Raw genomic sequence first — 15,971 nt, 5'->3', positions numbered from 1 at the left:
TAAATGTTTGCAGGTGGGAATCCGTCGACATAAAATTAAAGTTATATATGCATTATCAAAGGTGAAAATGGTACCATGTTTTTTATCCACGAGGTGACGTTATACTATCCCTCCTGGAAAACTTGTTTCAGAAGGTAAATCCAACATAATGTGAGGGAAGATTCGACCAGGGAGATGGAATATTACCTACCTCAAAGATCCATTGCGTGTCCAAAGTCTTTCGATTCTTAGTGGTCTATGTTATTTCGGAACAACTATTTCTCGTACTTCAAAGAAACGGTTCGTTCGAGGAGGCTCAGTTGGCTATGCGAGAATGTAACTCGAGTAAAAAAATGATTTATCCAAAACACACTCAAAACTTAACATAAGAGAATAGAAATAAACAGCTATCATTAGAATCTGGTCGATTTGTAATGCAATTCACAAAAGTGGACGAGCAACTAGACAAAAAAAGTGTCGAGAAACAATAATTTTACACAAATCTTTGCAGAGAGCACTATCCAATTCTTGTCAAATTGAAAACCGAACATAAATATATATATTCGACAAGCTAAACACATGAGATCAATTCCCTCCACAACAAAACACTGTCACAACGGAAAGACACAAGAATTACCCATTCATCTTTGAACCTGTTTCTGGAAACTTTTTTCAGAAACATAAATCCATTCAACACTCGCATCCGCTCGACCTTTGCTGACTGCTGCTTCCAACATCAATTGTGTCGGGCAAATATCTTCAGCAGCACAAACATTTTTTCAAAAAGATTAATACAATAAAAAAGAAAGCTAATGTGTGTGTGTGTGTGTCAAACTAATGATCATTCTGTGCACCACATGATTCAAGTACTTTTCTGTAACAGATGACTACATGCTAGAACATTGATACACATATCTCGTCAGCGAATGTCATAATTAAACAGATAATTTAACCAGAATTCACAAAAAATCTAATGTACTTACATTTCTTCCTCTTCTCCAGTCTTCAGAGCATTCTTTGCAATAACCTGGAAAGCTTCTTCAATATTGGTGCCTTCCTTGGCAGAAGTCTCAAAGTAGGGAATATTCCCTTTCGAGGCACACCAAGCCCGAGCTTTTTTCTCAGATACCTGTGGAGATTCAATTAAGACAGCACAAACCTTTTCAATCCAAAATAAACATTATGCTTCAACAACAAAATAGTGATAAGCATCAGTACAGTACAAATATATTAGTTTATTAGCCACCGCCACACCTCCAATAAACCATGAGATCAACCACTGATCTCCAATCCTACCCATTAGCCCACAAATGAAAAATCCCCAGCCATCCACATCAAAACAAAAGAATAAGAGTAAGATAGATACATATATGTAAACATGAATGAGAAAAAATTCTGTAAAAATTACAGTTAATTTAAGGATTAAGAAAAATTCTAAACTAGTGTCTAATCCCGTATAGACCCCTCTCAAAAAGTGCCCCAGCATCATATATGTAAGAAAGGATAGGGGCAGAAAGTGGAAAGAAAAAGACAAGCATCAAAGCACGGGGAGAGAGAGAGAGAGGAGAGAGGAGAGAGGAGAGAGAGTACCACTCTACTATTTCCTCCATCCACATCGATCTTGTTACCGATCACAACAAACGGAAAATTTTCTGGGTCTGATGGACTTGCCTGCAGATAACTTTTCCAGTTTTGTTAGTATTTTTAATCTCTTCCGTTAAGTGAACAAGACTAGAGATAGCATCACAATAAAAATATTTCTTTAGCAAATGTATCCTAGCTACTAATAAACAAATGAATTGCATAATCGATTTTTTAAAAAAAAAACACACACACGTTTAAAAGCCCTAGACAAATTCAAACTACGACATTGCTATAACAATAAATACCCAAACCAGAAGAAAGGCGATTCTAATATCAAATCTGAAAAATAAATGTATTATGCTGCCGCCTGCAAAGTCATATTTTACATCTGCAAGGGTTGAGTCCATGGAGGATTTGAGCTCTTTCAATTCATGGAAAAGGGGGACTTGGAAAATTTAAATTATCTTATACAAAGAAGGAAATATACTCGATAAATTATATCAAAACTCAAACTGAAGCGAGACAAATATAGAATTTATTCCTTGCAGAAATAAATAGGTAAATTGAAAAGCATAGCAAGATGATTGTCATGCATAATTCAGTTTGAAAGGAGAATATAATAACTAAAGACATGTAATAAGCAATCTGAATTAGATAGATACCTGAATTAGGAATTCCTCTCTCCAGTTGTTAAGATTATCAAATGATTTCATGACATTGACATCATAGACAAGCACACAGCAATCAGCACCACGGTAGAAAGCAACCCCAAGACTTTGAAACCTCTCCTGGCCTGCTGTATCCCATATCTACTAGAACAAAAATCAATCTTTATCTTAAGGCATAAAAAGTTTACATATTGTCCAAGTCATGAGACACAACTAAGAATAACCAGAGCATGACAAGACACAAAATATCACATGAATTTCATTTTTATTCGCATTTCCAAAGGCTGAGTATAATTGTTGCACTGAGATAAGATTAAAGTTCCACATCAAAACATTTAAAGTTTAAAAATAGGAATATGTCAGCATTCTACTTTCTCATAATACAATGGACCAGACATAACATTTGAAATCCTAAATCAAGTATAGAGGAAGAAGCGTGTCTTTGGATAAGACTCATCTGACCCAGGGAAAGTATGAGATAACTGTGTTTTTTCAAGTAAAGATGAGTTCTTTTGGTCAATGAACCTCCTATTTTCTCTCATAAAACCGGTGACAAAACAAATATATCCCAGACTTACCTGCAAAGTGAAGAGTCTATCCTCAAATTGCACTTCCTTAGTCAGGAAATCAGCCCCAATCGTCGCCTTGTATTGGTTGCTGAACTTCTTGTTTACATATCTTTAAATAACAGATCAAGGAAACATTAAACAAATAATTGAACAAGAATTCTTTCTCACAGTAACAAATTATGTCCAGAAAAAATTCTAAGAAACGCCTGAGCAATTGTCTTAATAAATATGAACTATCGAGGATACTGATTCATCAACGAGGTCTTTCCCACCCTGCATGTCGCAGAAAGAAAATAATTACCATAATTGTCAATCAGAACACACGTATACAAATAGGGTTATATAAATCTAACAACCTACACTCAAAGCAATATAAAGTGATCGACGGAGGGAAGAAACTGAAAACCCAAAGCTTGTAAGAAAAAATAAATCCAATATCCACCACAATCAAATGAAAAACATCGAAAATGAACCCCTCAAACCGAAAAATCGAAATTTCTCAGCAGAATCAAACCGAAAAACAAATCAGACGCAATAGCAAAAAAGCCTCACCCGCTGTCGCCGAGGATGATGACCTTGAGGAGCGCTCTTCTGCGAGACGGCATCGTTCGGACGTCCAGTTGGATAGAGAAGACCCGATCTGAGGTTCTGAATCGCAAAAGCGAACGGGCTTTTTCCTCTGAGCTGTGATTGTCCAGAGAGAGGATTCGATTTAAGGATTTGGTCGGATGATTGTTTTTGTGTCCCCCAAACTCTCTCTCTCTAGAAAACACGACAGTTGGCAACGGACTTTTCTAGCTGGCTGTTTCCGGGTTTTATTAATCACAACTATATATGTATATACATACATACACAATACAATGTCAACTCGACACGAACCGAAACCGAAATCGAAATCGAAATCGACTCTAAAAAAACTGAATTCCGAACTATTTTTGGATTCATGTTTCCCACAAATATGTAAATAGAAACCCAAATCATCTTCCAAATACTGAGATCGAAAGTAATTTTTCGATTCCTATCCCTCGTCGGTCGATTTTGGTTCCTAGGATTAAGGAATTAGAACAAATAATTAGTTTTAACCATAAATGTAACGGTATGCAATGGTAAATTGAATATATTTATAAAATGAGTCATAGTACATTTAAATTGACACACATAATGTCGTTTATTTTTCAAATGCAATAGGAAAAAAAAAGCTTTAATTGGATTCAAGGGTATTTTTGTAATTTACATGCAAAATATAAGCTTTAAAAAAAACTAATAATAATAACCACATTAAGGTCCTATTTGAAAGACCAAGCAAGATGGTGCTTTGTTTGTTTTTTAGAAATAAAAACAGATAAACGTAATAAAATAGGGGAAATAATAAATGAAAATATTCCAAAAAATATAAATTTATTTAGTATTAAAAGACAATTGTTGGCGGTATCATATGAATTCAAATTTATATTTTATTTAAATAAAATTTGTATATACAAAATATATTTATTAAAGTAAATTTGTTCATTATAAAAAGTTAAACCAAGAACATATGATTCTCTTAACTATATTATAGCTACGACGATGAATGCGGCTCAGAAAGATAGATATTTTTCAAAGAGGTATTCACTTCTCTATGGAATAAACTCTTTTTGGTTGAATTTATTGACAAAAACTTATGTAAGACGGTCTCAAGGGTCGTATTTTGTGAGACGGATCTTTTATTTGTGTCATTCATGAAAAAATATTATTTTTTGTGCTAAAAATATTACTTTTTATTGTGAATATCGGTATGGTTGACCCGTCTCACAAATAAAGATTTGTGATACCGTTTCACAAGTGACTTACTCGAATTTTTTTGTACAACACATATTTATTGAGTTATTTGTATTCATCTCCCCTTTATTATATACATTTGATATTTAACGCCTTCGTCAACTTTATAAATTATAACAGGTCAATGAAGATGAGTGTCACTGTCATATATATAAAATGTTGAGAAGATGACTGCAAATTACACTATATTTATTAAATACTAGAAAATTGCACGTGCGTTGCACGTGAACAACTAAATTGTTGGATATATAAGTACGAAATTTTGATATTATTTAAATGAATTAAAATATGGCTAATAGCATTTATTAATTGAAACAAACCAAACCACAAAATCGAAAATCATGAGCATAGACGGTATATGAATCGAAGAAGTTATCTTATCCACATGAAACACTTTTCAATATACTTCTTGGTTGATTTTGATAATTTCAATATACTTCTTGGTTGATTTTGATAATTTAACAACTCTTTGTCGTAGTTTGTTATAGTATACATATAACTATTTTGGTATACTCAGCAAGTATATATGTGATCGTCTTTAACATCTATTATGTTATTTAAAATCCTCATCTGAGATATGACATGCTCGTAGTTTACTTCCCTATCAAGACGTCTTTTCGGTTTTCTATATCGTTTTTATCCAGTGATCTTATTTTCCAAATATTTATTTTATTGTTGAATGATTTTTCAGTTTTTTACAATCATCAACTATAACTCATAAGAATAAATGTTGTTTTTATTCATGATTGGTTTTTACTTGTGACTAAAAATGTGTATAACATATATATTCTTCAACAACATAACCAATTAATGATGTTGTAATTTCTTCAAACTGATATTTGTAATAGCATTTTTATATATTCAGTATCAATATTATCAACATATAACTATAAGTTTAATAAATTTTTAACAATTATTTCTCAATCAGTGTGAGAAAAACTTGAAAATCTTTTCAAATGACTATATATATCTTAGAACTGTGTCATTGTTTAATTTGACGCAATTCAGGAAAGTCTTTTCGTTCGTCGTTTTTTAGAAGATTTGGAATAATGATTGCGTGCATCGTATCATGGCGATGATGTTTCAATCTCATAAACAAAACAAATTTTATTCTATCGAGTTTACATTTTGTTTCATAATATTTTATATATTGTATGACCGAGCACTTACTCCTTGACCAAAAGCTATAGCTAGTAGTAATAGTGCAACTCAAATCTTTTAAACCGCACAACAGCTCAAGCACCACGGTTTGATCACTCTACCAAGCAAAGACAATTATTGCACCCAACAATCTCCCCCTCAATAATTATTGCACTCCTTGCAATCAATGGAAATCGAACCCATGACCTTAATCTTATACCAATTGCAAGCGTTTTACCAAAAGCTATAGCTGGTGGTAATAGTGCAACTCAAATCTTTTAAACTGCACAGCAGCTCAAGCACCACGGTTCGATCGCTCTACCAAGCAGGAACAATTATTGCACCCAACATATATTGTGGAACGACATACAAAATTAATTATTATACTTTAAATATCTTGAGAAGGACATAGATAACCTAATTAAGATATGTATATGAGATATCATTCAAATATATATATCAAAGTATTTGTCTTATTCAATATCTCATCTAATAATACAAATGTTTAGATTTCATGAGCATCTTATAATAGACAAAATTAATTTGATGAAATATTGTATAATTCAATTTGAATTTCCACTATTCGGCTAAGTGAATTTATTTTGCGAGTAGTTCTCTATATTACCATCATATATCTCATGAATTATTTTGTTAGCCTTTTTAACTAAAATAATAGACAAAAACAACATCTTAGCCACCTCGAAATCTATCGAGATAATATTGGAAGAAATAAAGTGCAACCGGCTCAATGTCCCAATTTACTAAAAATGCACAAAATTGATCTATTGTGTCCACAAAGATTTAGAATTGTTCTCATACCATTAAAAATAGAATGAGAATTATACACATTTTTTTCATGTATTTATTCTTCTAAATGAAGAATTTTTTCTTTTTGTTTATTCTTTGAGAAATATTGATATTTTATATGGCATCAATATGTTGCAAACCATGAAGTAGCAACATAGTCACTATATAACCCTTAAAGGTTTACACATACAATTTCCAATTTCTTCTTCATTGTGCTACGTTGAAATTTAAATATGAATTATTCTTGATCTTAATATTTTGCTTTAAATGCGCCTTCAAATATATATGTATATGTTTCATGTCACTTATTTAGACCTAATTTCAAATATCTAAAAAAATGTGTTTGAATTATGTCATACAAAAATAGGGACATAGTAATACGAAACATTATTTTTTTAACATGTTTTTTCATCCATTATGTTTGTTATAAATTTTTTGTTCAAAATTTGATTCATTTCTTAATATGTATGAAGAACAAATAAATTAATTAAATCACAGAAATCATATATTACCTTCTTCGTAGAACATAAGACCCAAAATATGTAGCTTTTATTGGTGTACTCTCATACATATTTTCATATAAACAACATGACAAATAATAGAATATCAGAAAAATCAGTTGTCCCCAACAATACTAAACAAAACGAATTTAAAAAATTCATGACACAAACAACCTTTATAAAAAAATGATAATCCAAAGTTCAAAAATAATTTATTTAGTATAATAACAAAAAAATTGAAGTATATACGAGCAACAAAAAGTATAAATCACTCTCAAATTAAATACTAACTTGTATTATTCAAAAAATTTATAAATTTTTCAATATATTTTTTCAAATAAAGAGAAGGCAACTTATTAATGTCATGGTTTCATAAATATTTTACTTTTTAAAAAAACATACAAAGGAAAAAATGGTGCCTCAAAAGCATCATGAAAAATCCTTTAATAAAAAAGTTAAGAAATAAAAATATAATACGAAGTCACACAATTTTCCTTAAATCAAAGAAAAATATTAGACCGTTGACAAAATATATCTGGCAACGACAAAACATATGTTAACTGTGATAAAATTAAAATTTAGAATCATGCATTAATCATTTAATTAGAACAAAATCATATGCCAAAAATCTACTTGATATTATATCCATGTTTGTCGTCCACCAGAGGGCTCATAGATACACTAATTTTTTTAGTCCACCTATTAATTTCACAGTAAATAATACTACAAAAATAATATAATCAAGCACATAAAAACTCAAATTCAAATACATTCAATCAATTTAAATAAAAAAAATTGAATAGAGAATATAATAATGTTGTAAAAATTTTGAATACTGATTTATAGACAGACGACTAGAAATAAATTTGTGCCAATAATAAAAAAAAATATTATCTCTTTATATACTGAGATATAAGCTAAAAACGAAGAAACATTTCATCGTTTTTAATATTTTCTAAGTTGCTTCAAACTAAGTAATCGAATCAAACTGAAAACATGCATTATGTGTTTAAGAATTAACAAAATATCTCAAGGAAAAAAAGTAAAAGTAATCATTTTTGTGGGATATATGGTTTTGTTTTATATTTTCTTTCCGTGAACAAACAAATCACATAAGGAATCCAAACACAACATGATCAATACAAACGACATATAACACCAAAACATAAAACGTTGTGTTAAAAAAACCATCTCATTGCAAGAACACAAAATGATCAAATGAAGCATATTATTTAGTAATATTTATTTAGCAGCATATATAAAAAAATTGGCTAAATAGCTTAAAAACAGTGTTTGGAACAACTTACATACAAACATTTCTCAAGCATATATCTTTATTGACACATAAAGAGTTTGAAAATATCTTTGTTCTAAATGGGAGAAAGAAGTTTTATATAACCTTAATATTTATTAATAATATATTTTTATTCAATCCGACTCATCTCCCTTCATCTGTCCATTATTACCTATCATCAATATGTTAGATATTTTTCATGAATTTGATCGAAATGTATAAATTTAGTAATTAAAATTAAATTTAAAAGTAAATTAAAACAATAATTAGTTTGATTGAGTTAAGTACACTATTAATGATCTTATAAAATTAACATAAAAAATAGCTTAAATAACATCATGAACGTGACAAATTTTGTAAAAAAAAATATATGGTAAATTGGTAAGATTACAAATGAAAATCATATATTTAATAGATAATATAATTAAAATTAAATTCAAAAGTAAATTAAAACAATAATTAGTTTGATTGAGTTAAATACACTATTAATGATCTTATAAAACTAACATAAAAAATAGCTTAAATAACTTCATGAACATGACAAATTGTAAAAAAAAAATGGTAAAATGGTAAGATTACAAATGAAAATCATATATTTAATAGATAATATTTATTTAATATCATATATCGAAAATTGACTAAATAACTTAAATGTTTATATTGAAATCACATACATACAAATATTTTCTCTCAATCACATATATTTGTTGATACATAAGTAGTTTAAAATATATCTATTGTAAATGAGAAGAAGATGTTTTATATGACTTTAATATTTTTTAATTTTTTAATTTTTTTTCAATGTCATTCATCTCCATTCGTCTTCCTAATTACTTTAATGTTCGTAATATTAATAATTTTTTTTAATGTATAACACTATGAGAGTGATTTTCTATTGATTTGATGTCATTGTATAAATTAAAGTAATTAAATTTAAATCTAAATAAAATTAAAACTAAAATATAAATAGCTTGATTGAGTTAAGTGCTTTATTAATAATCCTATGAAACTAACGTAGAAAATAACTTAAAGAAACCATTATACAAATTATAAAACAAAAAAAAGGATAAAATACTAAGTTTAAAAAGTAAAATCAAAATAAAAATTAATTTGATGATTGAGTTAAGTACACTGTGAATTATCAAATCAAACTAATATGAAAAATAACAATAAACAAAATGGTAAAATAATAAGTTTACAAATAAAAGTTACATATTTATAATAATAAAATAAAATAAAATAAAATAAAATAGATAGATGTTAGTAATATTAGCAAATTTTTTAAATGTATAACATTATGATAAATTTATAAGTAAAATAAAAAATAATAATTAATTTGATTGAGTTAAGTATACTATTAATTATTATATTAAACTAACATGAAAAATGACTTAAAGAACCCCATGAACATGGCAAAATATAAAATAAATGAAAGGGTAAAAAAGAAAACTCACAAATGAAAGTTAGGTATTATTAATTAACATATTAAACTAGCATAGAAAATTACTTAAAGAACCAAATGAACATGACAAAATACAAAATAAGTAAAAGGGTAAAAAAGTAAGCTCAAAATTCAAACTCATATATTTAAGTAAAATAAAAAATAATAATTAATTTGATTGAGTTAAGTATACTATTAATTATCATATTAAACTAACATGAAAAATGACTTAAAGAACCCCATGAACATGGCAAAATATAAAATAAATGAAAGGGTAAAAAAGAAAACTCACAAATGAAAGTTAGGTATCTATTAATTAACATATTAAACTAACATAGAAAATTACTTAAAGAACCAAATGAACATGACAAAATACAAAATAAGTAAAAGGGTAAAAAAGTAAGCTCAAAATTCAAACTCATATATTTATAATAGTAGATAGATAGATAGATAGATAGATAGAAATATTGATACTACATTCATCTCAATTTCATATTTTTTTAGTTTGGGGTTATTATTTAGATTTCAAACTATAAATCTCGTCATAAACTTGAGATCTTAGCATCAGATAGAATATAAGTTGTGAGGGCTCGTACTTTTAATTAATGTTTAACTAGCAAACAATAAAGATTAATTATTGTAAACAACGAAAACAAGTTTAAAATGTTTATTTAGGCTTGCAGAAATTTTGGCATGATCTCTCCATAAATAGGACATTCCAAAAATTTCTGAAAACACAACAATAATATATGCTCGAAAATAACAGCAAGTTCACAATCAGACAAACCAATATCCTACAACCGCACTGACCAACACTAGACACAACATAACACAAACAATCCAAAACAACATAAGCTACACACGGCATATCTCTAGCAAAAGTATCAAACTAGACTTGTTACCCTGCACCCCTTGGGTGCAGGGTAACATGGGCGCCTGCACAGTTGGCGCTGTGCTGGCACCCAACTGTTTTTTTTTTTTTTAAATAATTTAATCATCCAACATCTTCCTTGGACGCTTTAGCATAGATATAAAGGTAATGTAACTAATAAACAAGAAAATATTGCATCATGCGCATATTTAACACAATGTTAGCCAAATACCAATTATTTTGATTACATTTTATTGTTAAATGACTCAAATATGTCGTAGCTTTTTTGTTTCCCTTAAATTCATTAACTACACTGTTTAGGAAAAACCCATTAATTAGTGACTTAGAATAGAGTTTCAAAATAAGTAACAACCAACTGAAATTCCTTATATGAAATTTAGAACTACATCGATTTACCTTCTGATTTCGGAATATTTGAGTTTGTTCACCGGAAACAGCACGGTCGAGAAGCGTGATCTTCTTATTTAAGATGACCGGAAATAGCCCGTACGAGATCTCCAGAATTACGCTCAATTGAAGCTTCTTACCGTGGGGTTTGTATCTTTCATTTTCTTCTGGTATGTGGAAAGAAATTTGGGCGTACAATTTTCTTCTGGTAGGTGGGTTATTTTTCATTTTCTTTTAAATTTTTTTTTAAAATTATTTAAAAAAAAAGCAAGGCGACAGCACAGCGCCAGCTGTGCATAAATGACATGTAATAATACCAAGTAAAATGCAATGTTATGCGATGCATAAATTGTAACAATAGAATAACGGATACCAAACGGAGTCCAAAGAAATAGCATCAACAACAGTAATAGTGGCCACCCGCGCCAGGAATGCATCATCAAATCACCGCACGTCCATGCACGTAGCATCGAGAATGCGATAGCTAAGTCGCTCGTCCGTAGATGTCATATGGGAATGTGGCTAATCCTATCTCACTCGTCTCTTTGAAAACTCAATATATCTCAACATAATCAATATAAATCGTCGTCAAAAGAGTTAAGGCTCAATATGCTATGCCAAAATAATTAATGTATGAATGCATCAAATAAAACATTCAAGACACATAATAACAAACAACATCCACTGAATATTTTTACACGCCGATATAAAAGTCATAATAATATAGATTTGAGTGTACCCAAACTACAACTTACAATACCACAAGAGCAGAAAATGGAAGCGATCAACTATCCACTTGTGAGATTCATATTGATCAATTGATCTCCGTGAAAAAACGCATCCTCTCAACCCAATGTTAAATTGCAATAGAATCATTTGGCTACAACCGATTCTTTATTAATTTTTATTTACTTATTTATTATTTTCATTAATATATAACAATTCTAGAGATGGAATGTCCGAATGTCAAAAAAAGATGTAAAATCCTCTAAAAATTATATTACTAAACTATTGGGTTGAAAGTTTTTATTAGGCAACAATATCTGAGGGCATTTCCAATGATAGAATATTTAGGGGTTTTTGTCGATCCCACAGTTCCACGTCAATGTCATGCTAACAATAAAATTTTTTACTTCTCTGTGTTCTCAAAAAAACATTTCAACTGTTGAAAATAAATGATTTGAATATTGAAAAGTAATAGTTGAATATTTGAATGTTGAAAATAAGAGTTGTAAAATTAGAAATTTGTGTGTGATGATGTAGGTAATGATGTATTTTATTTTTGGATTATGTGTAATGAAACTCTATAAATAGATCTTTCATTTGTGAAGAAAATCACAATTGAGTAGAGAGAAAAATATTATAAAGTGTGTAGTTTGGTAAATTTTGATAGTTTGAGATTTTTACTTTTTATTATAAATTTTTACTTTTTCACAACACGTTATTAGCACGAAGCTCTAAAAGTCCTACATACTTTTCCAAGCTCCAAACAGAAGAAAAAGGTAACAAAAGTAATTATTTTTATTTTACTGTTATTTATTTATTGTGTATTTATTTAATATACAATATAATGTTATTATTAGAAATAATAAAAATAAATTTTTCATAAACTTGTTATAAATCCTGGGAGGATGTTAAGACGACATCCCACACTCCCGGTAAGAGATACGACAAGTATAAAAGCCTATAAGGTTTTTAAACAAAATAAATTATGACACTCATTATAATATTATGATATGATATACATAATTATTTAAACATGTCTAATATTATATATACCATATTATTACCATAAATTATACAAATACATACTTTTATTTTTTTGTACACCAACGGTCATAAATGGTAAAAAACGGCTAGTTTTTGTCCTATAAATATGATCTCACAAACACATTCAATCACTCCAACTTTCTCTTCTTCTCTAAAAATTATTCATCATGAAATTTTTCGAAGAAAAAAGAAGATGGCTTTCTCAAGGATATTTTTAATTATTTTGGTTATCATACTCACGAGTCTTGTATTTATCGGAGAATATCCTCCTCGTGTGTTTTCTTTATTTTTACAAATACTTGTACTTGTTGTTTATCTGTTACTTTGTATTGCAATATTCATTAACTAATAAAATGCATCGTAATTTTTTTTAGTACTACCATGTCAAATTTAACAAAGCTCGAATTTGTTGCGCTCGATATCACGGGAAAGAATTATATGCCATGGGGCATGGACTCTAGATGTAGAAATGCATCTTGAGTCATTGGGTCTAAGCGAGACCATTCAAGAAAATGGCATATGCACGTCACAAGAAAAGGCAAGAGCCATGATATTTTTGCGTCGACATTTCGACGATGGATTGAAATGTGAATATCTGACTGAAAAAAATCCCATGGCTTTGTGGAAGGGATTAAAAGAAAGATTCGAACATATAAGAGAAGTTATACTTCCGACCGCCCGGGATGAATGAAATACATTGAGATTCCAAGACTTTTAAAAAGTCAGTGATTACAATTCGGCGATGTATAGAATAATTTCGCAATTAAAATTTTGTGGACATGAGGTCACAGAATCTGAGATGCTTGAAAATACATTTTCCACGTTTCATGCATCAAATATTACTCTACAGCAATAATATAGAGTACGTGGATTCGCGAGATATTCTGAACTCATCGCCTGTCTTCTTGTGGCGGAAAAAAACAACGAGCTATTAATGAGAAATCATCAGTCCCGACCCACTGGATCAACAGCATTTCCAGAAGTAAATGCTGTAAGTAAAAATGAATTTAAACCTGGAAACCAAAATCAATTTCAAAGACAAGGTTTTGGTCGAGGTCGAGGTCGAGGTCGTGGACATGGACGTGGACGTGGAATTGGTCGTGGTCGTGGACGCGGCCGTGGTTTTGAAAATAATAGAGATAGTTATTTTTATAACTCATCTCAAAAGAGCGTACCAAACCATCCACTGAAAAGGCATCATGAGAATACAAGTGTTAATGAGAATCACTCAAAAAGATATGAAAGTTCTTGTTACAGATGTGGTGCTCCATGACATTGGTCCAAAGTTTGTCGAGCCCCTGAGCACCTTTGTAAACTTTATAAAGAATCATTAAAGGGGAAAGAAAAGGAGACCAACTTCACTGAACGCAGTGACCGTTTGAGTGATTCAACTCATTTTGATGCTGGTGATTTTATGAATGATTTATCTGGAAATGATCAATATGTTGGTGGGATAGAAATGAACAATATTGATGCTGCAGATTTTCTCAACGCTTTCTCTGAAAATGAACAATATAATGGTAGAATATAAATGTATAATAATTTATTTTTCATGTATTCATAGAATAATGTTTTATTGTATAATTATGATATGTGTTATATTTAAATATATATTGCCAGTAATTTATTTCATTGCATATTTTTTTGAAGTTCAAATATGGAAAATGCTATGAGCAAAGCTGAAATTTGCATACCCGATAGTGGTACAACGCACACTATCCTCCGAGATAAAAGATATTTCTTGGAACTAAAACCAACAAAAACAACGGTGAATACAATATCAGGTCCTGTAGACTTGATTAAAGGATGTTGTAAAGCACAATTTTTGTTACCTAATGGTACAAAATTTTTGATCAATGATGCTTTATATTCACCACAATGGAAAAGAAATTTGTTGAGTTTTAATGATATATATTCCCATGGGTATGATACTCAAACAATGGATGAAGGGAATGAGAAATATATGTGTCTTATCACATATAAATCAGGAAAGAAATATGTGATTGAAAAACTACCAATGCTCCCTACTGGATTGCATTATACACATATAAGTCCCATTGAATCAAACATGGTAGTTGATAATTATTCGATATTAACCAATTGGCATGATCGATTGGTACATCCTGGTTCAACAATGATGCGAAGAATTATAGAAAATACACATGGTCATCCATTGAAAGACCAAAAGATCTTTCAGAATAATAAGTTTCAATGTAAAGCATGTTCTCTTGGAAAACTTATTATAAGACCATCACCAGTCAAAATCCAAACTGAATCACCAATGTTTCTTGAACGTATTCAGGGTGATATTTGTGGACCAATCCATCCACCATGTGGACCATTCAGATACTTTATGGTATTGATTGATGCCTCCAGCAGATGGTCACATGTATGTTTATTGTCAACTCGAAATGTTGCATTTGCAAGATTACTTGCTCAAATAATAAAATTGAGGAATCAGTTTTCCGATTATACAATCAAGAAAATTAGACTTGATAATGCTGATGAATTTACTTCCTAGACTTTCAATGATTATTTTATGTCTATGGGAATCATTGTTGAGCATCTTGTTGCTCATATACATACACAGAATGGATTGGCTGAATCATTGATTAAACATCTGCAAATGATTGCTAGACCAATGATTATGAAAAAAAAGCTCCCTATTTCTATATGGGGACATGCAATTTTACATGCTGCTTCATTAATTCGCATCAGACCAAATGCATATCATAAATACTCCCCATTACAGCTTGCATTTGGTAAAGAACCAGACATGTCTCGTCTGAGAATTTTTGGATGTATGGTGTATGTGCCTATTACACCACCACAACGAAAGAAAATGGGACCTCAAAGAAAGGTTGGAATTTATATCGGTTATGATAGTCCATCAATCATTCGATATCTTGAACCTCAGACAGACGACGTGTTCACAACACGTTTTGCTGATTGTCATTTTAATGAGGAAATATTCCCAATGTTAGGGGGGAGAACAGAAACATACCGAAAAGGAAATTACATGGTATGTATCATCATTGTTACATCTGGATCCAAGAACAAAACAATGTGAAAAATATGTACAACAAATTGTACACTTGCAAAGAATAGCAAATCAAATACCA

General features: G+C 30.0%; 1 protein-coding gene across 1 annotated transcript; it reads right to left on the bottom strand.

Moving 5' to 3' along the window:
• Window positions 1-375: 375 nt before the first annotated feature.
• Window positions 376-3,599, bottom strand: LOC140827511 (ras-related protein Rab7). Its single transcript, XM_073190192.1, has 7 exons — window positions 3,353-3,599; window positions 3,047-3,073; window positions 2,810-2,909; window positions 2,226-2,372; window positions 1,570-1,650; window positions 963-1,108; window positions 376-736 (listed from the first exon to the last, which is right to left on the bottom strand). The coding sequence occupies exons 1-7, from the start codon at window positions 3,403-3,405 to the stop codon at window positions 670-672; spliced, it is 621 nt and encodes a 206-aa protein (XP_073046293.1). The 5' UTR covers window positions 3,406-3,599; the 3' UTR covers window positions 376-669.
• Between the last annotated feature and the right edge of the window lie 12,372 nt (window positions 3,600-15,971).

The sequence above is a fragment of the Primulina eburnea genome, chromosome 1 (genome assembly GCF_022965805.1).
Source record: "Primulina eburnea isolate SZY01 chromosome 1, ASM2296580v1, whole genome shotgun sequence".
Taxonomy (NCBI): domain Eukaryota; kingdom Viridiplantae; phylum Streptophyta; class Magnoliopsida; order Lamiales; family Gesneriaceae; genus Primulina; species Primulina eburnea.
Note: the sequence above shows the minus strand (reverse complement) of the source record. Positions and strands in the feature narration are given on the sequence as shown.

Excerpts from the sequence above, each read along its gene's own strand:
- LOC140827511 (XM_073190192.1), bottom strand. The coding sequence starts at position 3,405 with ATGCCGTCTCGCAGAAGAGCGCTCCTCAAGGTCATCATCCTCGGCGAC. Across the intron at positions 1,651-2,225 it reads GAGAGGAATTCCTAATTCAG|GCAAGTCCATCAGACCCAGA; the intron begins GTATCTATCTAA and ends AGTTATCTGCAG. Across the intron at positions 737-962 it reads ACTGGAGAAGAGGAAGAAAT|ATATTTGCCCGACACAATTG; the intron begins GTAAGTACATTA and ends GTGCTGCTGAAG.